At 47.5% G+C, this 26,222-nt stretch overlaps 1 protein-coding gene across 1 annotated transcript in view; it reads left to right on the forward strand.

Annotated features, from left to right (window-relative positions):
• Positions 1 to 26,222, forward strand: part of LOC142497736 (17-beta-hydroxysteroid dehydrogenase 13-like) — a 70,768-nt gene that overhangs the window by 34,479 nt on the left and 10,067 nt on the right. Inside the window, exon 6 of the mRNA XM_075605983.1 lies at positions 6,106 to 6,222. Coding sequence (XP_075462098.1) covers positions 6,106 to 6,222 — 117 coding nt within the window. The remainder of the gene's footprint in view (positions 1 to 6,105; positions 6,223 to 26,222) is intronic.

A 26,222-nucleotide genomic window follows, 5' to 3' on the forward strand; every position in this document is an offset into this window, starting at 1 on the left:
GTATATATATATATATATATATATATATATATATATATATAATTTAGTGCTAGTTTGGCACTATGTTGCCCTGTTTTTGATCCAGTTTTACAGCCGAGAGACATTAGTAAATAGGCCCCTGTGGTAGGGCCAGGCTTACCTTTGGCAGGGCCCAAGGCGACATGCCGACAGGTGCCCTCCTGCTGCAGCGTAATGCCATCACAGCACAACAACATCACATTGTCATGGCAAAGTGTCACATCATCATGATGTCATGGCGTTACAATGTCACATTGTCATGGCAATGCACTATGTCGCCATGATAAGACACTGCTGAAGGCTCTTCCGCATAAGGTAAGACTTCCCCCAGCTACACACACCTCCCCCCGCCCTACCTTGGGCTGAGCTGCTGTGCGGTCATGCGCTGGTTTGGGGACTCCCCAGCTCCCTCCTCCATCTCACCCCTCTCCTGTCAGGCAGAATTTGGATCCTGGTGCCAACAGTAGAAGGGAGAGGAGAGAGTGGTGGCCCTGTGTTTTACAAGTCTGGTGCAATATTTGACATCAGTTAGTTTTGCATCTAGGAGACTTTGATGAATGATCCCCATACATTTTTTAGACCACTTTAATCTCCCAGTTTCCCATGCCTATGTAACTTGTTTTCTCTGCTGTTATCTAGTTTTTAAAGTGCACAGAACAGCTGAGTTCACAAAAATGAAGAATGCTCAAGGATCCTTAAGCTATTTATTGGTTTGACTATTTTCCAGGATGGGAATATAAATAACTCGACAGGGTGATGAGCTCCAGCAGCTTATCCAGAGATCCCTAACACTGAGCAAGGCTATGAACATGCTCCACTGACATTTTATATAGCATTTACAGCAGAAGTTTTACAGTGCTATGGTATTGTTTTTCTAGAAATTACCAATGAGTCAAGCTTTGATCTGGCTCACTATGAAAAGGTTGCTCCAGTTTTTATTCATTTTTTTCAATAAGGGAAACAGATTTAATAAAATGAAAAAAAAAAACTATTTTAAAGGATTGGTTTCTTTAATAAACCAGTTGCTATTTTTTTTTCTTTGGGACAAATGCAAAAAAAGGGCTTGAGAAATGTCCCCTCGCTTCAGTGTTGCAATATGTGTGTTTTCAGAAATACAGAAAAATATTGTAATTTATCACAGAATAAATACGTATTTTGCAATATTGTTGCAAAATGCTTTGTAGAATTGTTTTATCACAGTTTCAGCTACTGTTTCCAATATCATGGGGATTTCTTTTGATAGTATGTGTACGTGACAAGACTAAGTATCAGGTTGTGAATCGCCCAACATTGAAACACTTTTGAGATGGGAAATAGAGTATTGCATTGAAGGACACATATCAATGTAAAATCTGCAGCAATATAGAGGTCAATTATCAAAGTCTCCAAGCTAAAAAACTGTGGCTAAAAAACTGCACCGATTAATCAAAGAAGAAAATGACATTGGTTTTGATAGAGATGTTTGTCCGTGGTCAATTTGGTGCAATTTTGCTGCCCCTGTTTCGCAGTCAGGGGACTCTGATACATTTCTCCCTTTGTTTTTACCTGATTGTTGGAGGCCATATAAAGACAAACAAAAAAGACAAATATCAACTTTCAATAATGCAACTTTAATGTTATTTTTGGGCTAAAAGAGTTGTTCAATGAGTGAAGAAACGGACTCTGTAAGCAGTGACGCTGATCTTGAAGAAGGGGAGCGTGGATCCATTCCCGGTGTCAGCTCCTTGTGACCTTGGACAAGTCACTGTCTCTCCCCCTTGCGCCTCAGGCACCAAACATATTGTAGATTGCAAGCTTGTCAGGGCAGGGACTGTCTGAGCCTGTACATTTCTATGCACTGGGTGCTATATTGTAATTGGGAAGTTCTTGAAGCCCAGTGGGAGAAAAGCACTCTATAAAATAAAAATTTCTGCAGCATTAATATTTACTTTGTATGAGCCTAGAGCCTAGATCTGCTGAGCACAAACAGTTTGTTTTCCTTATCTTGGCACTGGTGGCCAACTTCACAAAAGATTAATGATAGCAGACTGTTTAACCTTTCCACAGAATCTTACGTTTTCAACCCCTGTATGCCTTTGTATACTGGAAATAGCTTAACACTCTTTCTCCAAATTAAACTCAAACTGCCTCCTGTGGGTCTCTAATGCAGAGTAAAAGTTGCTTTCAGCAGTGAACTGTTATTAACAATGAGCCTAAGGCACCCCAGCAATGCAGTGCAAATGCAGTGCAAATGTAAATATATACAGTAATAGTGACAGAAAGAAGCATATACATGTCATACAGAGGTAATGAGATATGAACGTTTTTTTCTTTTGAAAATCTCAGTTATAAAACTTCACCAAAACAGTTGCGGAAGAAAATACTTGCAATGGGGGTTTTCTTTGGCATTGGCACTTTTCGTTGCAGAGTTTGTTATTCCGTTTTGCAGCCAGGATACTTTAATTAATAGTACGTATCCTAGCTGACTCTAATAATGTCATTTATCAAAGTCTCCTATCTGCCAAACTAGGGCAAAAACTGATGCAAAGGTACAGCACCAGATTACCCAAACAACAAATTGGCTTTAATCTGACATTTTCTTGTTCAGTTTCCAAGGGGCCACATGTCGTCCTTAACCCCTTTGCTGCACGAGGGGGCCAGCAACGCATCATGCAGTCCTTGCAGCCTGCGGTTTCTGGTCCACCTGTTGCCCACCGCTGGCTTACTAAGGGTTGAGAAAATGTTTTAGGTTAAAGATCAATAAGGTTCATTCACATGTTACATATTATTTTCTCTTTACCGTTAAAGGGAAAGTGCTCTGTTTTGGCATTAGCAACCATTTGGGGCATATGAGGTATATGTATCAAGGCAAAAACCGTGGAATTCTGGGGCAACCTAAAACTTTGCTCCATGTGTATCCCAGAAAAAGTCCCATCAATTCGATTTTTTTTTCCTTTCTGTATTATGTGCTTCAGTTCCACTCTTTCACTAAAAACAAAAATACAATCGTAATTCATTATACTTATGATTAATAATAAGATTATGTACTGAGACAGTATATAGACATCTTTCTCTCTGCCGTCCTCGCCCTTCTAACCCCAGACCCTGGCTAAACTTCCACACACGCATGCTGCGTTCCTCCACTCGTTCCTCTGAACGCCTCTGGAGGAAATCTCATACGAACGCAGACTTCATTCACTACAAATTTATGCTATCCTGTTTCAACTCTGCCCTCTTTCAGGCTAAACAAACCTACTTTTCATCACTAATCAACACACACAAGTCTAACCCACGCCGTCTCTTTTCTGTCTTTGACTCTCTACTCAGACCACCCTCAGCTGCCTAATCTTCTTCATCCATCTCACCTCAGGACTTTGCTGACTTTTTTAAGAAAAAGGTGGAGTCCATACGGCAGAACATCCCATCTGTTGCCTCCTCCCATCCCACAATGCTTCCCAACTCTCCTCCTGTCTTTCTTGACTCTTTTTCTGCTATCTCGGAGGAGGATGTATCACTGCTGATCTCCTCTTCGCCCTCTACCACTTGCCCACTTGACCCCATTCCCTCCCATCTCCTAAAACCTCTTGCTCCTTCTATAATCCCTATGCTCACACAGATCTTTAACTCTTCCCTCTACTCTGGTACCTTTCCTTCATCCTTCAAGCATGCAACCGTTATACCATTACTCAAAAACAGCAAGCTTGACCCTACCTGTCCTTCTAACTATCGACCTGTCTCCCTCCTGTCTTTTGCCTCCAAACTCCTTGAACGTCTTGTATTCTCTCGATTGCTACACTTTCTCAACACCTATTCTGTACTAGACCCTCTACAATCTGGCTTCCGCACTGCTCACTCTACTGAAACAGCCCTCACTAAAATAACTGACGACCTCCACGCTGCCAAAGACAGAGGTCATTACACTCTGCTCATATTACTCGACCTCTCTTCAGCATTCGACAACGTGGACCACCTTCTTCTCCTTCACATTCTCCATACTCTTGGTATTCGGAACAAAGCTTTATCCTGGATCTCCTCTTACCTCTCCCATCGTACCTTCAGTGTCTCTTTTGCTAACACCTCCTCCTCCTCTATTGATCTCTCTGTGGGGGTACCCCAGGGCTCTGTCCTGGGACCCCTTCTCTTTTCTCTCTACACACTCTCTCTAGGTGACCTAATCACATCTTTTGGGTTTAAATATCACCTCTATGCCGACGACACACAAATTTACCTTTCAACCCCTGACCTTACACCTGCTATACAGACCAAAGTTTCTGAATGCCTCTCTGGAATATCATCCTGGATGGCCATCCGCCGACTGAAACTTAACATGGCAAAAACAGAGCTCCTTATACTACCTCCCAAACCTGGCCCTACTACATCCTTCCACATTGCTATTGGAAATACGATCATTCACCCAGTAGCCCAAGCACGCTGCCTAGGGGTCACACTTGATTCCTCTCTCTCATTCTCCTCTCATATTCAAAACGTTTCTAAAAGTTGTCGCTTTTTCCTCCGCAATATCACAAAGATACGCCCTTTCCTCTGTTACTCAACTGCTAAAACTCTGACTCAGGCCCTCATTCTCTCACGTCTCGATTACTGCAACCTCCTGCTGTCCGGCCTTCCTACCTCTCACCTGTCTCCCCTACAATCTATCCTAAACACTGCTGCCAGAATCACTCTACTCTTTCCTAAATCTGTCTCAGCGTCTCCCCTGCTGAAATCCCTCTCCTGGCTTCCGATTAAATCGCGTATCTCACACTCAATTCTACTGCTCACTTTTAAAGCTTTACATTCTTCTGCCCCTCATTACATCTCCGCCCTAATTTCTCGCTATGCACCATCACGACTCTTGCGTTCTTCTCAAGGATGTCTTCTTTCTACCCCCTTTGTATCTAAAGCTCTCTCCCGCCTTAAACCTTTCTCACTTTCTGCCCCACACCTCTGGAATGCTCTTCCCCTCAATACCCGACTAGCCCCCTCGCTATCCACCTTTAAGACCCACCTTAAGACACATCTGCTTAAAGAAGCATATGAGTAGCACTGGATAATCATGGACACATGACACAAAGCTTGGCCTCCTGCAGACGCACATACTAGTATTCCCTCCTACTGTCTCTGTACGTTCTCCCTACCTACCAATTAGATTGTAAGCTCCTCGGAGCAGGGACTCCTTCCTTAATGTTACTTTTACAGTATGTCTGAAGCACTTATTCCCATGATGTGTTATTTATATTTGTTATTTATATGACATGTATTACTACTGTGAAGCGCTATGTACATTTTATGGCGCTATACAAATAAAGACATACATACATACATACATCAGTGTAATTTTTCACGCTATTAAAACACTGCTATAATATCATGATTATATATCATGAACAATACAGATTATGCACAGGATACAAACATATGGAGGGAGATGTATCAATGTAAAGAAGAAAGTGCAAATAGAAGTTTGTGTTGACGCATTGCTCCATTCTCTGCTTGCATTTGCGATAAACGTACAGTATGACGCAAATTCTTAGCCAGAAAAATGTATGCCGCCTCAGACCTGGCGGATTTATTTTGCACAAATACAAGATACAAACATGACACGCAGAAACTCAGAGTTTGATACATCTCATTATAATGTGTGAATCATTTAAAGCCTCCCTAACTGCTCCTATTTACACTCCCCAAATTGTAAGGGGGCGCAAAACTTGGAGCAAAGAACTTGATACATTAACGCCAAGAGACGCAGGATGAAAATGCAGCAATTTGCATCACATTTTGCTCTGATACTTCTAATTAACTACAAAGGAGATTTACAAAAAGTTCCAATAAGGGGTATTGGTCCACGATCTTGCAGTAACTGCTATTCAAGTCTAAAGAGTTTAGTGAATACCAACCTATCACTGCTTTTTGAAAACTCATAATAAGAGATATAACTTCTGACTCTGCAGCAGTGATGCCTATGTTAATTGTGTACTGTAGGTATCAAGGAGTAATAAATGAGACACGCCTGTGGATATACTGTCAATAATATTTTACATAGCCAGAAGTGAAAGTCATGTCAATGTCATAGTTATGCAACAATAGGAGACGTATCTTTTTTGTTTTCAGATTATGGCCTGTTATGAAACCAGAGGATGTTGCAAAAGATCTAGTGGACGGAATATTAACCAACACGAAAATGATTATTGTTCCCTCTTCAGTGAAATTCTCTCTACTATTGGACCAGTAAGTTTTAATTTAAAAAAAAGAATCTTTCATTTTTCTTCCACTGTTTTTTTCCCTTTGGAATTACAAGGATCCAATAAGAACTCCTCTAACAACATCAAATTTCAGTTTACTGCAAAAAAAAATGTATTTTTACATGTAACATGTTCTCATATTAATATTTGGGGGTGTTGGGAGTCGTGTAACCCAGCGGTGTGCAAACTGGGGGGGGGGGGGCGCACCAGGGGGGGGTGGAAGAATTTCATGGGGGGTGTGCTCTTCCCCAGGCCATTTAAATTAAATGCCGGGGGATGCGTGAGGCCTCTGTAACTCACTTCCTGCCAGCCGAATCTTCGGCGATGTGTCGCCATGGCAACACGCGTCAGTTGACGCGGTGGGGTTACGTGACGTCACATGACCCGCGGCGTCGTTTGACGCCGAGTCATTGGAGAGGGGGCGTGAACGCTGCAGCTCCCGGGCAGGGGGGCGCAGCTCAATAAGTTTGCGCACCCCAGGTGTAACCTACAGTAATTTGTCATGAAATAAAGTAGATTATTTTGCAATCCAATAAACCATTTATAAATTATCACTAGCTGGAAAACCACCTAGTTCATTTTTCAAACCGTTAAATTTTTGGTCTTTCTGAGAAGTACTAAATGTGCAATTATTAATCCCTCTGGAAGAAGCCAATTTTTACTCCCAGAGCAAATATTATTGACCATAGTTTGTTTTTCATCTCTGTACCATTTTGCCTGTGCCAGGTGATTAATAGAATGAGGCGTGTATATACTGTATGTCACAGCTTCATTTATTCAGAGTCACATGTTCTATGGCTTGAAATTGATCACTATTTTCATGGTTGATTAGATTTGTAGAGACATATCTGGTTTCCGCTAAATTCTCTGGGATTTAGTCAAACAACAAAGGCATTATTTTGTATGCTTTGAAAATGCTGAACATATGAACAGCGGCTAACCCTCCTATAATAATGTCTGCTATCTGTTACATGCACTCTATGTCCTGGACAGCATTTTTCTCTAGAGTTAATCTATATGCATGAAGACACTCCCCCCGTGGGAGGCAGGAACGGCGCGCAGTCCAAAATGAAACCGCAGCAGGCAATGGTGATGAAGCACACGATTTATTCAAACATCAGGGTAAAAAAGTCTGGCAGATCCTCTTACGCGTTTCAGCCCGTGGGGCCTTTTTCAAAGAGTGATCCACCAGTGCACAAGCTGCCCTAATATGAGATGTCTGATCGAAAACACCTGCGACCAAACAATGATCAGCAGGTGCCTCAACAAACACGTCACACAGGGAATACAATAACAAGACATAAAAGGGTTAAAAAAACACACACAAATTGCAGAAATATGGCATAGGTTAAATGAGTACAAATAGAAATATGCATACTAAACCTACTAGCACTCTGCAACTAATATACAAAATAAAAACAATGTGGCATATCCAGACTCAATAAATAAGTAAATCAAAACGAATACAATACTATATGATATTTGTTGAAATAAATATAGGACAGAGGATGAAACAGATGTAAATAAATATAATAAAGTATATAACCTAATTAGAAATAAATAAAGAAGAAAAAAAAAACAAGGGGGGGGTGGGGAGGGGGGAGGTGAGGGGGAGGGGAGGTGGGGGGGAGGGGGGGAGGGGAGGTGGGGGGGAGGGGGGGTAACATAATCAAAACTATATAAAAAATGATATAATCAAGAAATCATAAAAAGTTATACTACAAAAAGTGTTGCAATTCCCAGTCCACGTTTAAACCATTTGGATACCATGTTTTGAGAGAGAAAATCCAATACATTTCTCTCCTATTGAGAAGTTGAATTCTATCTCCACCTCTAATGTTAGCGGGGACATGTTCAATGCCAATGAATTTAAAGTTAGATATACCTCCTTGTGGGCACTCAGAAAAGTGCCTAGGCACTGGATGTGTGATATCTTTTTTCCGAATAAGCCTCGCATGTTCAGAAATGCGCACTTTAAGTGGTCTAATAGTGCGACCGACATATCTCTTCTTGCACCCACATATGATGACATATATAACATAGCTGCTATTGCAATTAATAAAAGATCTAATTTTATGTCTATCTTTGGGTTGCACTGTGTGTATTCTCTTAGTGGGAACAGCAAATGGGCACCACTTGCACAATCCACATTTGTGAAATCCTATAGGTATATGTCCCTTTGAACTGGGGGGACATGATTGAAATAAACTTCTGGACACTGAAGTGGCCAATGTCTTGGCTTTTTTGAAAACAAATCTAGGGCCATTTTTTGTGATGGAATCCAAATCTGAATCTAATTAATCTATATGCACCGTTTTCTTTAAAACTGGCTAGTGTAGTAATTTTCTTTCCTACTTGGAAAGAGTGGAACATAGCCAAAACTCTCGCCTTAAAAGTTCATAAAAAAGCTACATAAGCTGTTTTTCTTTATCCCTAACTAGAAGACATACCCGACGATGCCCGGGATATTAATTTTCCCACTCCCCCTCTCCCTCTGCTCCCCCCTTCAGAGTTGCGTTCCCCCCCCCCCCCACCGCGTTCACATGTCCGATCCCCTCCCTTTACCAGCTCTGCCCCCCCCTCTTCACAGCTCCAATTCCCCCCCCTTGGTCACGGGCCGGTCTGGCCCCCCCCTTCACATGTCTAATTCCCCTGCCCCCCCCCCCCCTTCAGAGCTCAGCGGCGGCGGGTCACTGGCGGGGCGGGCGGGAAGGTTGGGACTCCCCCCCCCCCTTTAACAGGTAGGCAGCAGCGACTCACTGGGGGGGGCGGGTGTGAGGGTTGTAATCCTGCCCCCCCCCTTCAGAGCTCAGCGGCGGTGGCTCGCTGGGGGCGGGTGGTAGGCTAGTGATTTCCCCACCCCCCCTTCTGAGTGGGAGTCAGTGACTGGGTGGGTGAAAGGCAGTGACTTTGGGAGGCAGTGACTGGGTTTGGGAGGCAGTGACTGGGTGGGTGGGAGGCATTGACTTTGGGTGGGAGGCAGTGACTAAGGGAGGCAGTGACTTCAGGCAGTGACTTGGGTGGGAGGGAGACAGTGACTGGGTGGGAGGCAGTGACTTTGACAGTGACTTTGGTAGTGACTGGGTGGGTGGGAGGGCGGCAGTGACTGGGTGGGTGGGAGGCTGTGACTGGGTGGGTGGGTGGGAGGGAGGTGGTGGGTGGGTGGGAGGGAGGGAGGCAGTGACTGGGTGGGTGGTAGGGAGAAATTGACTGGATGGGAGGGAGGCAGTGACTGACTGGGTGGGTGGTTGGCAGTGTAGAGGGAGAAAGGGGGTGGCCTGGGATTAAAGGGGTTACACCCCATTTGGCCATCCCCTGACCTCACCCGGGAGACAAAGGGTCAACTGGGCTAAGACCCAGAACGGTGATTTAACCCCTGTTATGACATGTAAATGTGTATTCCCCTGTTTCCCCTGTTTTATTGTAACATCTGGTCTGCAGCACACACACACTGGGATCCATCCGGGAGCACAAGTGTTAATAGTTGTAAAGTGATTATAGCCCTTTGTGTAACTTTCCCGCCTTTTCAGGCACCATTTTGCAGGTTCCCATAGGCCGCCATTAGGGCTCAATGCTTTCTAATGGTGAATCTTGCTGTGGAGTCCTGTTCCTGAGAAGACCAGCAGATGGCGTCCGAGAGGGAGAGCGGCGGTTTCCCATTGAAAGTCAATGGGCTCATTGACTTCAATAGAGAAATCCTCGAGAGAGCTTTCCAGGAACGAGTTGGCTGCCGTCCAAACCGCTTAACCGCAAAGCGGATACATTTTCAATAGGAGAGCTTTGATCACTTACAAGTCAAGTTCAACGACAAGTGGCGTGGGAATAAACAGTTCTAGGGCCCCTAGGAATAAAATTCTTTCTGTCCCTAGTTCCTAGACCTCCCCCCACTTGACCACAACCGGGTCCCCGTATCCTGGACCCCTGATAAGGGTCGAACCGAGAAGAGCGGGCCGCACCATAGGTTCCAATGGCGGTGGCAGAAACAGCTCAGGAAAACGGCTAAGTGTCAAATGCTGAATTTTGGTATTCCATAGCTCCGGTTCCGGAGGGCCCAGAGAGTCGGGGTTTGGGGTATCTGTAGCCACTGCTCCTGCATCGCTGCAGAACCATCTTTGACCCTCTTGGACCAACCCAACGGAGTATGGACCCCCTTGAAGGTTCGGGATTTTTCCCATAGACTTCAATGGCAGCCAAACCCCATTGACCGGCTACGGCGGAAAACTCCCATTGACTTCAACGGCTGCATCACCCCGTTGAAAGTCTATGGCGGGGATTCCCATAGCCGCCAACGGCGGCGGTTTGCCATTGAAAGTCTATGGCGGCGAAGCCCGTTGTTTTCAATGGGGATTTAGGGAAAAAACGTGATTTAATTTACAGCGGAGATTTGTGTATTTGTGTATTTGTGTATCTCCGGTTTCCCAGGTCGTAGCAGGTTGCAAATTGGACCACAGGGTGTCCCAGTTCCGGCATTGAGAACTGGGAAGTTTGGACCTGCTGGACCCAAAAGAACTGGATATTTTAATATGTTTATGTTTTATCCAACATACTGTATTCCGAGATATGGGTAAAACTCAGAGGAAATTCCTTTGCATACCAGGGTAGCATATGGCCAGAAAGGCGACCCAATGTCTAGGACCTGAGTATGTTTCAAAGGATTTTGTCACCTCCACTGTTTGCATGAGGGTGGAGACTACTCAAACCAGAGCAGTCTTCAAGTGTTCCATTTCATACCTCACAACAAAGGATTTCCTGCCAGGTACTCCATTTGGTAGACTAGCTGGCATTCCTGATATAGAGGAGGGGTTATAGAAATGGGAACCCAGAGCTCTAATGCGCATATACCAACTAGCCGGGGGCATGGGTCAAAAAGTGTTCCCACGTTAACCACTGGCTGGAGTTAATTGAAAACCAATCCACGGTACTCAATGTTAAGGATAGGGCACAAAAGGTTTATAAACTGATGTCCACCCTGTCTCCTTTGTCTTCAATTTATCATCTGAATGCTACCTGATTGCGAGAGAATTGCTATGCTATATACTTCTCATTCCCCAACCCCAAAGTAAGTGTACTTCTTGTTTGTTACTGTATTATTCGTGTGTTCACCTATCCAAAGGAATAAATATACTTTATTATATCTAAGACTCGTCCCAGTTCAGACCCAGTGATAAATATATATCATCTGTTATATATATTTATGTGTGACCTTATACAGGCTGCCATAATCTCATCGTGACAGGCTAGTATAAGTTAACTGGTTGCAGCGTCGGGATTGAACTGGACCTAGATTACAGTATTCTGCGGGGTACTGTGATCTAGCAGGAACTTGATGGTAATTGCGAGTTCCTGGGTCTAAAGATATTGAACACACGTTAGTGCAAGAAGTAACGCAAGTTGTCACACCACCTCACCTGCTGCGACTCAGAACCATGAGTGAAGCGGAGAACGCCTATTACCTGAAAACTCGAAATCAGCTGAAGGACAAGTGCCGTGCCTATGGACTGGAATATGTGGACCAGGAGGTCGGGGACATGATTGCCGCAATCACAGCACATGAAGCCGAGCTTGCAGAGTCTCAGGATATGACTCAGCTCGCCCTTGTACAGCCGCCCGGAGATCAGGGACTGAACCCAGTGCCGGAGCGGCAGGATCCCGGGGAGGGAACAAGTGCACCTCCCGGGACAAGTGCGACAAGAGGGGCACTGATGGCTGCGGCCACCAGTCCGTTTACCCCCGAAATGTTGGCACTGATCACCACGTGGGGAGACCGAGGGACAGCGGAGGAGCGGCTAAAGTTTCTCTCAATGGAAGTGAACAGACCCGCTTATTGCCCCCCGGTCCAACCCCGCAAAGATGAACTCCAACTGGACAAGCACAGTCTCACCAAGTACGTGGAAGGCACTGATCGGATCGACATGTTTCTAAGGAACTTTGAAACGCAGTGCCGGCGGTACGGGGTGCTTCCCCAGCATAGGGTTGCACGCCTGGACCCGCTACTCTCCGGCTTGGCTAAGCAGACCTTGATGGCGCTTACAGATGAGTTTGCTGATGACTATGACCACCTGAAAGAACTTTTGCTGTTTCAGCACGGTTTTACCCCTGAAGCTTACCGGGGTAAATTCCGGCTGGAGGAGAGGCACCCTCAGGAGACCAATGTCACTTATGTGACCCGCATGGCTTTGTACTGGCTACACTGGGTGGAGGGCTCTGAGGCCAGGACTTAACAACGCCTGCTGGACCTCATCTTTCAGGAGCAGCTCATGCAGCAGTGCCCGCCGGCGGTGAGGGCTTTTGTGTATGATAAAAAGCCCAAGACCTACACCGAGGCGGCGAGGATGGCCGATGACTATGTGGTCAGCCAGTCCCAGATGACCGCCAAGGTACCAGCCAAAGCGGTAACCCCACCGGTGCCGGCCAAGAAAGCTGTGAGTACCCCCCAGTGGACCCAAAAGCCACCTGTGGGCAGCGGGTCACTGAAGGCGGGAGAGCTCCGGCATGAGCGCCAGTGCTACAATTGCAACAGCACTGGTCACCTCAAACCAGATTGCCCGGAACCCCTGCGGTCCAACGGACCCTATCGAGGGCAACGCACCCCAGCTGCGAAGCCGGTAGCCCGCGTGCGGGTGGCTTCCACCAAAGAACCAGGACCGGTCATGGAAACAACTCCCAGCGAGACGTCCCATGTCACCCCTATCCCGGTTTGATCGGTGCCTACAGCCAGGAGCGGAGGACATCTCGGCGCAGACCTGCAGCAGACGGACGGCTGGAGCAAACATCTTTCCCCAGTCACAGTCGGTGACCGGCAAGCAGTCGGCTTGCTGGATTCAGGAGCCGCAGTGATCCTGGTCCGACTTGATATGGTCCGGCCAGAGGAATTGATCCCAGGCGTTGGGATGCAGATCACTGTGGCCGACGGAGAGCCACGTTTCCTGCAGGTGGCCCGCATCTTTTTGGATTGGGGGGTGGGCAAGGGTGTGCGGGAGGTGGGGGTTTTACCCGGTTTGGATGCCCAATTCTTTTGGGCAACGACCTGGGACCGATGACCTGCACCTACGACCGTGTGCCCCAGCCCGCTGCAGTGGCGGCGGTTACCCGGAGCCAGACCGCGGCAATGCCGGTGGCAGCCGCTCCAGTCCCCCAGCCTTTGGGACCAACGTTAGCGGAGGGCGCAGAGGAGTCCGGGGAGGTAAGCCAGGGTCAGTTGCAACCACAGGCTGACTTACTGTTCCCCCTTACCTTGTCCCCTTCCCCTGACAATGACATGACTGGGGGGTGGCCAGACTTAGGAGCCCAGTTTAGGGAGGCAGTGAAGGCAGACCCTACCCTGGCCGGCGTGAGACTTCGGGCGTCCGAATCTCAGGCAGGGGAGGGCACTGAGCGCTGCCTATGGCATAAGGGACTCCTATACAGAGAAGAGGGGAACCCGGGGATAGAGGAGGGATTGACCGGTAAGCGACAGCTAGTAGTGCCCCAGGGGTACCGACAGCAACTGTTACAGGTAGCTCACTCTATTCCATTAGTGGGACATCAGGGGGTCACTAGGACGCGAGCCTGTTTATTGCAGAGTTACTACTGGCCGGGGGCATCCCGAGATGCGAGCAATTTCTGCCGCTCTTGTGATGCCTGCCAGCGAGTAGGTAAGGCGGGCGACCGTGTGAAGGCACCCCTGAGACCCCTACCGATAATAGGGGAACCCTTCCAGAAGGTAGCGATGGACCTGATAGGACCCATCATGATTCCTAGAAGGTCAGGGAAGCGCTACATCCTCACGGTGGTGGACTTTGCCACCCGGTACCCTGAGGCAGTAGCGCTTGGCACCATAAGTGTCAAGACAGTGGCAGCAGCTTTGCTGAACATTTTTGCTAGGGTAGGCTTCCCTAGTGAGATCCTAACTGATCAGGGGTCGCAGTTCATGAGTGAACTGTAACAACGTGATTGGTGAAGAAACTGGCGCTAATTAAGTGCTAGTGATCACTTAAAATACAGTGAATATATATAACACGTATATAGTGATATAAAATAAAATCGTGACTCAAAATAGTGCAGTAGTGAAAATATAATAAACGTTGTAACCCCCTGCTCAAACCCTCTGGAAGGGACTGTCTTGGCTGGTCCCAGAAGATCAAACGATATTTTCTCAACCCAGGGGAGCATGTAGGAGAAAACACAACAGACAAAACACACTAAGTGCAGACTATATGGTTCAGGTGTGAGGTAATAATGATGCTTGGCCTCTATGTGCTGCCTACTCACAGGATGTAGGTAGGATAAGTACAGTGGCGTGATCAGTAGAAAGTGGTGGGTCCCTCTAACCATACACAGGAAGCAGCTGGGACTGAGGTATCAGTAGCCGGTGTACATGTAAAGATAAAGACAGACCTCCATGGTGCAGATCAATGGTAAACAGATAAACTTTATGAAATATTATAAAATGTGCACTCACAATGTATAAAATCAAAATTAGCGTTTTTTCACTATATAGTGATAGGAGGGTAAGGGTGGTTGCCGCAGCTCACCGCACCGCCGATATCCCGGACAGTTGTTATCCGCAGGCTCCCTGTGCTTCTCTCACAACACCATGACAGTATGGGGATCTCCTGCTGCAGTGTCTCCGGCGCGTCGCGTCACTTCCGGTGGGCACGATCAGCTCCGTCGCGTCACTTCCGGTTCGGCGGTTGATTGACAGTTCACGGGCACCAATCCTCTCACCTCCTGGGCTGGTCCACTCTACGCGTTTCGCCAATAGAATGGCTGGCTTTGTCAGGAGTATGGACCCTCCCCTTCTAGTGTTACCTTATATACCTTGTTCAATTACTGGTTTTATTAACCCCTGCAGTGCTGGTATGAGGTCTATGAGCATGGTTGGATGTGTTCACAAATTCATTATAAAAAATACCTCAGTCCCAGCTGCTTCCTGTGTATGGTTAGAGGGACCCACCACTTTCTACTGATCATGCCACTGTACTTATCCTACCTACATCCTGTGAGTAGGCAGCACATACACTGGCGACACACTTTATTCGAGCTCGGCTAGTCCCACGAATTCGGGTATACCCGGGTGTATTGAGGTTTGTGACTGTTTTCTGCCCGAGTGCATTGAGGTATTTTCCATGCAGGGATTGAAGCATTTTATTCCCGCTGGCTGCAATACTGCACAGTATATATATATATACTGCATTACAATTCATGAATTTATGCCATCTGGTAGACACACGAAGCATTGCAGCCTATTAAATCCTAATCATTATCATTTAACAGATCAGCCGCCCATCAGCCAGGCATGAACCCAGGCTGGGAAGGCAAATGCAACGGGGCTTGTCAGAGGTGAGGAGCGGCGCATTCCAGGTATCTGCCAGGTACATACTGGGTATTTGCTCGAATAAAGTGTGTCGGTGCAGTAGATGCCTAGCATCATTATTACCTCACACCTGAACCATATAGTCTGCACTTAGTGTGTTTTGTCTGTTGTGTTTTCTCCTACATGCTCCCCCTGGGTTGAGAAAATATCATGAGTGAACTGTTACATTGTCTCTGGGATGCCTGCGGTGTACAGCACCGGCGCACTACCCCCTACCATCCCCAGGCGAACGGATTATGTGAGAGGTTTAACGGGACCCTGAAGCAGATGCTTCGGACCTTTATAGAGGCGGAGGGGAAAGACTGGGAGATTCACCTGCAGCACTTACTGTTTCCCTACCGAGAGGTACCGCAAGAATCTACAGGCTTCTCCCCCTTCGAGCTACTATATGGCCGCAGGGTACGTGGACCTCTGGACCTATTCCATGAGGGATGGGAAGGGGAGTCTACTGCTACGATTGCTTCAGTGATCCAGTATGTGGTAGATCTCAGAGACCGGTTAGAGATGCTCATGGGGGTGGCCCAGGACCACCTCAGGGCTGCTCAGACCAAGCAGAAGCGATGGTATGACCAGCAGGCCCGTAGCAGAGAATTCATCCCAGGACAGCAGGTGCTTGTTCTCAAACCCACTCGGGAGAACAAGCTGATGGCTGCCTGGTCGGGACCATACTCGGTTATCCGAAAGGTGAATGAGTGCAACTATGTTGTACAGGTAGAGCCTGAGAGGCACAAGACATACCACATCAACATGTTGAAAGAATACAGAACACCGAGTATGGGAGCAATGCTGGCCATTTGTAGCCCACTGCTGGAGGATAGGCGAGCAATGCTCTGCCTGATCTCCTAGGGGAGGCAAGGCAGGGAAACACTGTAGAGCAGGTAGAGATAGGGGCCCAGTTGAGTGCTAGGCAGAAGGGAGAAGCCAGGGACATGCTAGCTCAGTATAGCGCCCTCTTCACTGACATGCCAGGGACCACACATCTCACCAAACACCCAATACACACAGGGGACCTGCAGCCTCTGCATAAGCACGCTTAGAGAGTGTCAGCAGAGGTCAAGACCAGTATGGAGAGAGAGATTGAGGAGATGCTGACCCTAGGGGTAATTACTCCGTCCCAGAGCCCTTGGGCAAGTCCAGTAGTCCTAGTGCCTAAGGAGGACAAAACCACCAGGTTTTGTGTGGACTACCGGTTACTCAACGCTGGGACGGTGTCAGATGCTTACCCCATGCCCCGCATGGATGAGTTACTAGATGAACTCGCGGGGGCAAAGTATCTGACCACCATGGATTTTAGCAAAGGCTATTGGCAAATCCCACTGACCCTGGAGGCTAGGGAGAACTCAGCATTCATCACTCCAAGTGGCCTCTATGAGTTTTTGGTGATGTCATTTGGGATGAAGAATGCCCCGGCTACCTTCCAACACCTGGTCAATAGGTTACTGGAAGGGATGCAGAGCTATGCCAGGGCTTACTTAGATGACATTGCTTTCTTTAGTAATTCCTGGGAATCCCACTTAGAACATGTGTCTGCGGTGCTGGGTAGGATCAGGGAGGGTGGGCTTACCTTAAAACCCACTAAGCGTATGGTAGGGATGGCCGAATTCCTGTACTAAGGGCACAGGGTGGGCGGAGGGCATCTCAAGCCAGAGCCAGCCAAGGTAGAAGCCATAGTTGAGAGGCCTGTTCCAAAAACCAAGAAACAGGTCATGGCATTTTTGGGCACCGCAGGGTACTATAGGAAATTTGTCCCACAGTACAGCGCCCTGGCCAAACCCCTGACTGATCTGACCAAGAAGCAACTGCCTGTGCTTATTACCTGGACTCCTGCCTGTGAAACTGCTTTCCAGGCCCCGAAAACTGCGCTTGCTGGAGCCCCTACACTGGCTGCTCCAGACTATACCAAGCATTTTCTTATACAAACTGATGCCTCAGACTTTGGTGTGGGGGCTGTGTTGAGCCAGGTGGGGGACGATGGCAAAGAACACCCTGTGGTGTATCTAAGTCGCAAACTGCTCCCCAGGGAAGTGGCATATGCCACCATTGAGAAGGAGTGCTTGGCCATTGTGTGGGCACTCAAGAAACTTCAGCCCTATGTATATGGGAGGGCTTTCACGGTCATCACAGACAACAATCCCCTGAGTTGGCTACAGAGGGTATCATGGGAGAATGCCAAGTTGCTGAGATGGAGCTTGGCTTTGCAAGAATTTGAATTTACCATTCAACACAAAAAGGGCAGTGAAAACAGCAATGCTGATGGACTTTCACGCCAGGACTATCCCTCTGAGACTGAGTTCATTAATGGTGCCAGCAGTGCCCCACTCCCCGTTAGGGCCAGTGGGCCACAGGTCACCCATTAAGAAGGGGAGGTGTAGAGGGAGAAAGGGGGGAGCCCGGGATTAAAGGGGTTACACCCCATATGGCCATCCCCTGACCTCACCCGGGAGACAAAGGGTTAACTGGGCTAAGACCCAGAACGGTGATTTAACCCCTGTTATGACATGTAAATGTGTATTCCCCTGTTTCCCCTGTTTTATTGTAACATCTGGTCTGCAGCCCACACACACTGGGATCCATCCGGGAGCACAAGGTTTAATAGTTGTATAGTTATTATAGCCCTTTGTGTAACTTTCCCGCCTTTTCAGGCACCATTTTGCAGGTTCCCATAAGCCGCCATTAGGGCTCAATGCTTTCTAATGGTGAATCTTGCTGTGGAGTCCTGTTCCTGAGAAGACCAGCAGATGGCGTCCGAGAGGGAGAGCGGCGGTTTCCCATTGAAAGTCAATGGGCTCATTGACTTCAATAGAGAAATCCTCGAGAGAGCTTTCCAGGAACGAGTTGGCTGCCGTCCAAACCGCTTAACCGCAAAGCGGATACATTTTCAATAGGAGAGCTTTGATCACTTACAAGTCAAGTTCAACGACAAGTGGCGTGGGAATAAACAGTTCTAGGGCCCCTAGGAATAAAATTCTTTCTGTCCCTAGTTCCTAGACCTCCCCGCACTCGACCACAACCGGGTCCCCGTATCCTGGACCCACGATAAGGGTCGAACAGAGAAGAGCGGGCCGCACCTTAGGTTCCAATGGCGGCGGCAGAAACAGCTCAGGAAAACGGCTAAGTGTCAAATGCTGAAATTTGGTATTCCATAACTCCGGTTCCGGAGGGCCCAGAGAGTCGGGGTTTGGGGTATCTGTAGCCACTGCTCCGGCCTCGCTGCAGAACCATCCTTGACCCTCTTGGACCAACCTGACGGAGTATGGACCCCCTTGAAGGTTCGGGATTTTTCCCATAGACTTCAATGGCGGCCAAACCCCATTGACCGGCTACGGCGGAAAACTCCCATTGACTTCAACGGCGGCATCGCCCCGTTGAAAGTCTATGGCGGGGATTCCCATAGCCGCCAACGGCGGCGGTTTGCCATTGAAAGTCTATGGCGGTGAAGCCCGTTGTTTTCAATGGGGATTTAGTGAAAAACCGTGATTTAATTTACAGCGGAGATTTGTGTATTAAAATGTAAAACGGTTTTAAGTGTATTTGTGTATCTCCGGTTTCCCAGGTCGTAGCAGGTCGCAAATTGGACCACAGGGTGTCCCAGTTCCGGCATTGAGAACTGGGAAGTTTGGACCTGCTGGACCCAAAGGAACCAGATATTTTAATATGTTCATGTTTTATCCAACATACTGTATTCCGAGATATGGGTAAAACTCAGAGGAAATTCCTTTGCATACCAGGGTAGCATATGGCCAGAAAGGCGACCCAATGTCTAGGACCTGAGTATGTTTCAAAGGATTTTGTCACCTCCACTGTTTGCATGAGGGTGGAGACTACTCAAACCAGAGCAGTCTTCAAGTGTTCCATTTCATACCTCACAACAAAGGATTTCCTGCCAGGTACTCCATTTGGTAGACTAGCTGGCATTCCTGATATAGAGGAGGGGTTATAGAAATGGGAACCCAGAGCTCTAATGCGCATATACCAACTAGCCGGGGGCATGGGTCAAAAAGTGTTCCCACGTTAACCACTGGCTGGAGTTAATTGAAAACCAATCCACGGTACTCAATGTTAAGGATAGGGCACAAAAGGTTTATAAACTGATGTCCACCCTGTCTCCTTTGTCTTCAATTTATCATCTGAATGCTACCTGATTGCGAGAGAATTGCTATGCTATATACTTCTCATTCCCCAACCCCAAAGTAAGTGTACTTCTTGTTTGTTACTGTATTATTCGTGTGTTCACCTATCCAAAGGAATAAATATACTTTATTATATCTAAGACTCGTCCCAGTTCAGACCCAGTGATAAATATATATCATCTGTTATATATATTTATGTGTGACCTTATACAGCCTGCCATAATTTCACAGTGACAGGAAGTTTAGGCAGTGACTGACTGGGTGGGTGGGTGTTTGGCAGTGGGTGGGTGGGAGGCAGTGGGTGGATGGGAGGCAGTGACTTGGCAGTAACTGGGTTGGCAGTGACATTGGGTGGGAGGCAGTGACTGGGTGGGTGGTTTTGGCAGTGACTTTGGGAGGCAGTGACTGGGTGGGTGACTTACCTTGACCGGGTGGATACCGCTTCTTGCTTCCTACCACCAGGTGCTTCCCCCCCTGCCCCTAATATCCCCACGGCAGCTGGCTGGGGCAAGAGGTGGGCTCGGTGGAGGGGTGCACGGGAAGTTGGCAGGTGGGGGGGTGGCGACACTGGTGGGCTGGAGCAGGAGATGCGCAGGGGAAGCGGTGTTGGTGCTTCCCCTCCATCCCACGTTGGGAGGGGGAGGAGCGGGGGGGGGCGAGAGTGGTGGTCTGTTGCAGGAGGCACGTGTGGGGGAAGCGGTGTTGGCACTTCCCCTCCATCCCACATTGGAAGTGGGGGGGAGTCTGGGGGGGACGCGGGAGGGAGGAAGGTGTGAGGCGGTGGGCGGCTGGAGGTGAGGCGTGGTGCATCTCAGGATGCGGCGTGTGGCTCTCACGCAATAGGAGGAGGCTTTGAGGATGAGGGCGTGTGTATTTATGTATCTGACGTCACACCACCCCACAGGCCAATCACAGCGTGAGCCGCCGCCAAGCACATGAGCCGCCGCATCCAATGAGCAACCTCACAAACCGACACAACCAAACTTTCAGTCTTATATATGTAGCCCTGGTAAGAAATAGGGCTATATATCTATCCTCCTACTGGTGTAAGCCCTGCTAAGGGCAGGCCGCCATTAGTTATCATGGGTTTCCCCCGCTTCAAGCCCTGCCTTGATTGGTGGAGGTAGGCCCCCTGACTCTGTGTGGAAGGCAAGAGACACAGGGGAGGGGCTTGCTGACATCATGAGGGGTGGGGCTGTCTAAAGTTAGTTGCCTGATCCTGTCAGTGGCAGTAGTGGTTAGAGTGAGTTCTGTCTTTGGAGTGAAAAGAGAGAGTTCTGTCCTGGGATCAGGAGGAATGAGTTCCAGAAAAGACAGGCCCTACATGTGGAGGAGCTCAGGCCAGCCTGAGTAGAATTGATAGAACAATGGTGGACCAATGCCCCTCGCCCTGCCTATAGGGTGAGAGAGATCTAGCACCCACCCTGAGGGTCTGCACGTTGGGGTGGCGGGGAGAGTGAGAGCCCCAGACAGCCCATCCTGAAGGGGGTACAGTCTGGAGGAGAAGGAGAAGGAGGAAGAGACCATTGTGTATGATCTGCTGCGGCTGCTGCTGCTGAGGGCTGTTGTACAATAAAGAGACTTGATACTTTTTACAAAGAGACTGAGACTGAAATCTCTCGCCCTATTGCAGGAGCTTCTCCAGAGGGAGATGGCAGGAGCTTGGGGTTGGGGCCAAGGTGGGGGAAATAGCGTGGAGCAGAGAGAGGTGAGACTCTGTGTCTCGGTGTGTGTGTGTGTGTCTGTGTGTGTGTGTGTTTTTTTCTCTGGTTCTGCGGTGGTTGGGGGTGAGAGAAAATGAGAGGGATGGGGGAGGGAAAATGAGAGGGATGGGGGAGGGAAAATGAGGGATGGGGGTTAAATGAGAGGGATGGGGGGAAATGAGAGGGATGGGGGAGGGAAAATGAGAGGGATGGGGGGGGGAATGAGAGGGATGGCGGAGGGAAAATGAGAGGGATGGGGGAGGGAAAATGAGAGGGATGGGGGAGGGAAAATGAGAGGGAAGGGATGGAGAGAAAATGAGAGGGATGGGAGGGAGAAAACAGGAGAGGGATTGGGGGAGAAAATTAGAGGGATGGGGAGAGAAAATGAAAGCGATGAGGGGGAAGAGAGAATGAGATGGAATGGGGGAGACAGAATGAGAGTGATGGATGAGAGAGAATGAGAGTGATGGGGGAGAGAGAATGAGAGGGATGGGGGAGAGAGAATGAAAGTGATGGGGGAGAGAGAATGAGAGTGATGAGGGAGAGAGAATGAAAGTGATGGGGGAGAGAGAATGAGAGGGATAGGTGAGAGAAAATGAGAGGGATGGGGGAGAAAATTTGAGGGATGAGGGCGCGACAAAATGAGTGATGGGGTAAAGTGAGAGGGCGCGGAGGGGGTGAGAGATGCAGGGAGGTTTGAGAAAATGAGAGGGATGGGGGGTGAGAGATGATGAGGTGATGGGGGTGAGAGAGGATGAGGGGGGGTGAGAGTATGACTGCAGGTATGTTATTAATAAATTATCTGACTGTTGTGTCATTTTGTCTAAATTTCTCTTCAGGTGGGCACCAACAAAAACATTTGCAGCCTACAATTAAGTGACTTGCAAAATTAAGAGTCTTTCTCTAAACCTTGATAATTGAGGGTGCATTCTTGTATTCTTTTATTGAACCTTATTACTCCATACTTTGCTACTCTACTCTGTCTGGTTGTTCCAAGTGCAGCTGTTTTGGTAAGTGTGTGTGTTAAACAAGAAGTTTGAATACAGAAGGAGTTGCACATACCATTCTCAATACCATGTACAGTACATCTGCTACAATGTTTAATGTTGTATCGTGCAATGGATGTCAGGCGGTAGTTTTCCATGAGACATTCTGGAAATTCAGGTACTGCCCCATCTGTAGACCCTTTTCTTTGTTGTGAGAGAAGATTGCTAGACTGCAGGTTAAAATACAAAGATATATGTATCACATGCAGCACCTGTGCAGCCTCTGCAGCCTCAGAGCCTCCCAAGAAGGGGCGGTGTGGACCGCTATGGTTTCTTGGAGGGTGAGGGTTGTAGGTTGCAGGCACATCCTGCAATGTGTGCACAACTCCTATCCTGCTCTAGCAAGGAAGAATTTCACCACAGAATCTTCATTCTCGGTGGAAGACGAGTTGAGGGTTTCTAGTATTAATAGGAAGCACACAGTCAGGAAAATGGGATTGCAAAAAAGGACAACACAACTCCTCGTACATTCCATTGTAAGAGGTAACAATTTGGGAGCAGGTAGTGAAGGAAAGAGAAAGATAAGGTGCCTACACCAGAACTACACCTCAAATGGATTGGAGGTGCATTCTGGCAACTGTTCAGGCAGCAAGGGAGGAGGGATTGGTAGATATAATTGATCACCTAGGGAATAGTGTCCTGGCTAGGGATGATGTGCACGAACAATTTAGAGAGCTAGTGAGTGGGGCAGCACTTAGGAAAGTGACGTTAGAAAGACAGAATTCCTTTGTGCTGCACTAAGATGACACCCCTACATGAAAATTAAAACTAATTTTATTTCAATCGATTAAAAAATATGTGTTGAGGTTGACGCAAAAGAACTGTGAACCAAAATATAATCAAAACAATTAAAACGAGGAGAGGCGTAAATGCTGATTTGGACACAGCAGAGTCTTGGTATATCACTTATTATATTATATATATACAGTATATATGATTGTAGTTATACAATTGAATTAACTATATCACTTGGTGAATCCAATAGACCTGTGTAAGCGTCTAAGGTGAGTGAATGAATACACAAGCCACCCCAATGACTTATTGGGTGTATCAAGTAATTTAATGAAGATATTTAAAGGTATAAATGTATTATTTCTTGTTCGTTGCAGTTGGATGGCCTTATACCCAGATGTTATTTTCAGGTTACCAGTTTCTGGTATGTTTTACCCTTAGTTGTAGTGAAGTTGTGGTGAGGGCAAAGTATCATCAAAATATAAATGTATGTAAAAAAACACACAGTTAGTAATGGGACATATATGTATTTATCATTAAAAGTGATAATAATAATAATGGAAAACGTTCAAATGGGGAAAGTGATGATTGATAATAATAAAAGCTGATCACAGCAATACTCACATGGGCAAGTTTGAGCTGTTCACATCAAGGTGTCTTTAGATGGATCCTCCGTCAGACCGTGTCACTTGGTTCCTGAGGATTTCTTTTGTTGGATAATGGTTGTCCTTATAATGCTCCAGATAAGGACGACATTCGCAATGTATATGTAAGATATAAGTACTTTATTTAGAAAAACCGTAAGTATACATATAGTAAACTTACATGTAAATAAAACACTTCTGGCACTGGTGGTCTCGTCAGGGCTCTGTGTGGTTTCCCCCTGCTTCCGCGTCTGGAGGCAGGACCACTGTCAGAGCCGTCGCGAGAACTACGGTGGCCTTCCGTGGACACAAAGAACTTCACCACCGACAGGGAACTACGCGTTTCGAGCATAATCTCTCGCTTCGTCAGGTTCCTGTCGGTGGTGTATGGTGAGGCTCTCTTTATACCCTGGATGTTGGATTCATCAGGTGTATCACAGAACAATTTAATTGTAATTTGCTCTAACTTATTGATATTTAGAACATTTGTTGTGGTTTAGAGACTTTCATCTATCAAAGTAATTTTTAAAATTTTTAAAGTTTTGCTTGCAATTTGATTGATTTATCTAAATCATTAATTAAATGAATGGACAGAATCCAACAACATTAGATACTATTTACAATTTGTCAGAGCAATAAATATAAAGTAATAGTTAGCCCTCATATCAGTTGGTATAAAACATGAATATTTATTGTAAATGATAGTAAATAATCTGGCAAACTATTCCCATGATTTGAAAGGGTGTATGTATTGTCAATGTATGAGCTGACATACTATTCCCAAGGTATGGCTCCACCCTGTGGATCATTATGTTAACACTCTAATAATTCTATATTTCTGTCACGGGTGCTCGCCACAAACCAGGGCCGGATCGCGGGGCTGAGGTGGGGATGTGAAAACATCGACCTAGGCTGTGAAGCCGGGTCCGTGTTGCGCAGCTCGTAGTCGTGGGTTAGTCGGGTCACGGCAGGAGAGTGTAGGATCGTAGAAGGTACTTGCCGTAGTAAGGATTGGAGAGAGCAGAGTAGTCGAATTCTGAAGCCGAGGTCCCAGGATGCCAGAGGTCAGGAGTCCGGTACAAGGCTGGGGGTCAAGATTCAAGAACAAGAGGACAAAGCAAGGCAGCTTGTAGCAAGAACGGCAAACACAAAATACGCTCAGCAATCAGCCCAGGGCTGATTGAAGCTATATACTTGAAGGAGCCAATGGGAACCTTACCCAGGAGTGAGGTCAGATGTAAGTCGAGCACCGGAAGGAGGGTGCAGGGTGCAGGACAGGTGTACCGGCATCATTGTGATTGCAGGAGTCTGGTGTATTGATGCGCGCACGCCCGCAATGCGCGACCTCAACGGGGACACGCAGCGGGGTCTGTGCTGACTAGCTGACTTGCTGGCACTCGCGGAGGTCTATTGCGGCAGCGCATGCATTTGCGCGCCCCCACCGGTCCGGGAGCAGTGGCGGCATGCGCCCTGAGTCTGCGCGTGCCTCCAACAGGAGGAGCGAGTGCACGTGGGTCCCTGCAGGAGTGGAGTGCCATGGGAGGTAAGGACTGCGAATGGACAGCCCTTACAGTACCCCCTCCCCCCCTTCAGGATCGTCCTCCGGACGATCCACTCTAGGTTTTAGCAGGAATTTTCAGTGAAAAGCTTGAGTTAGCCTGGGAGCATGTACCTGGTTCTGCGGGATCCATTCCCTTTCCTCAGGACCAAAACCCCTCCAATGCACTACTGTAGGTACTGGAGGCCTCCTCTTGAGAGACGGGAGTTCAGAATAGATTGGACTTCGAACTCCTCCTGTCCGTCTATTAGTCTGGGATGAGGTGTGATGTGCTGGGTCTGAGGATTATTTTTAAAAGGTTTCAGCAAGGAGCAGTGAAAAATGGATGGAATTCGCATAGTTGCGGTCAATTTTAGTCGGTAGGCGACAGGATTGACTCTCTCCAAGATTAGGAATGGTCCAATAAATCTAGGTGCCAGTTTGGGGGATGTAACCTTTAGGCGGATGTTCCTGGTGGATAACCATACCTTCTGACCCGGAGCATAGTTGGGTGAATCCTGACGGTGGCGATCGGCCTGTCTTTTTTGCATAGCAATGGCACGTCTGAGGTTGCTCTGGATCCTCTCCCAGGAAGACTGAAGATCCTGGATCCTATCCTCAGCGGCAGGAACCCCTGTATTAGGAGCAGAATTGGGGAGAATAGAAGGATGAAAATCGTAATTAGAAAAAAATGGGGACTGTTGGGTGGACTCATTCCTGAGATTGTTAAGAGCAAATTCTGCCCATGGGAGTAGATCGCACCAATTGTCTTGAGTGTCGGAGATGAAGCAACGAAGGAACTGCTCTAGAGATTGGTTGGTGCGTTCCGTTTGACCATT

This window comes from Ascaphus truei, chromosome 1, assembly GCF_040206685.1.
Source record: "Ascaphus truei isolate aAscTru1 chromosome 1, aAscTru1.hap1, whole genome shotgun sequence".
Classification (NCBI taxonomy): domain Eukaryota; kingdom Metazoa; phylum Chordata; class Amphibia; order Anura; family Ascaphidae; genus Ascaphus; species Ascaphus truei.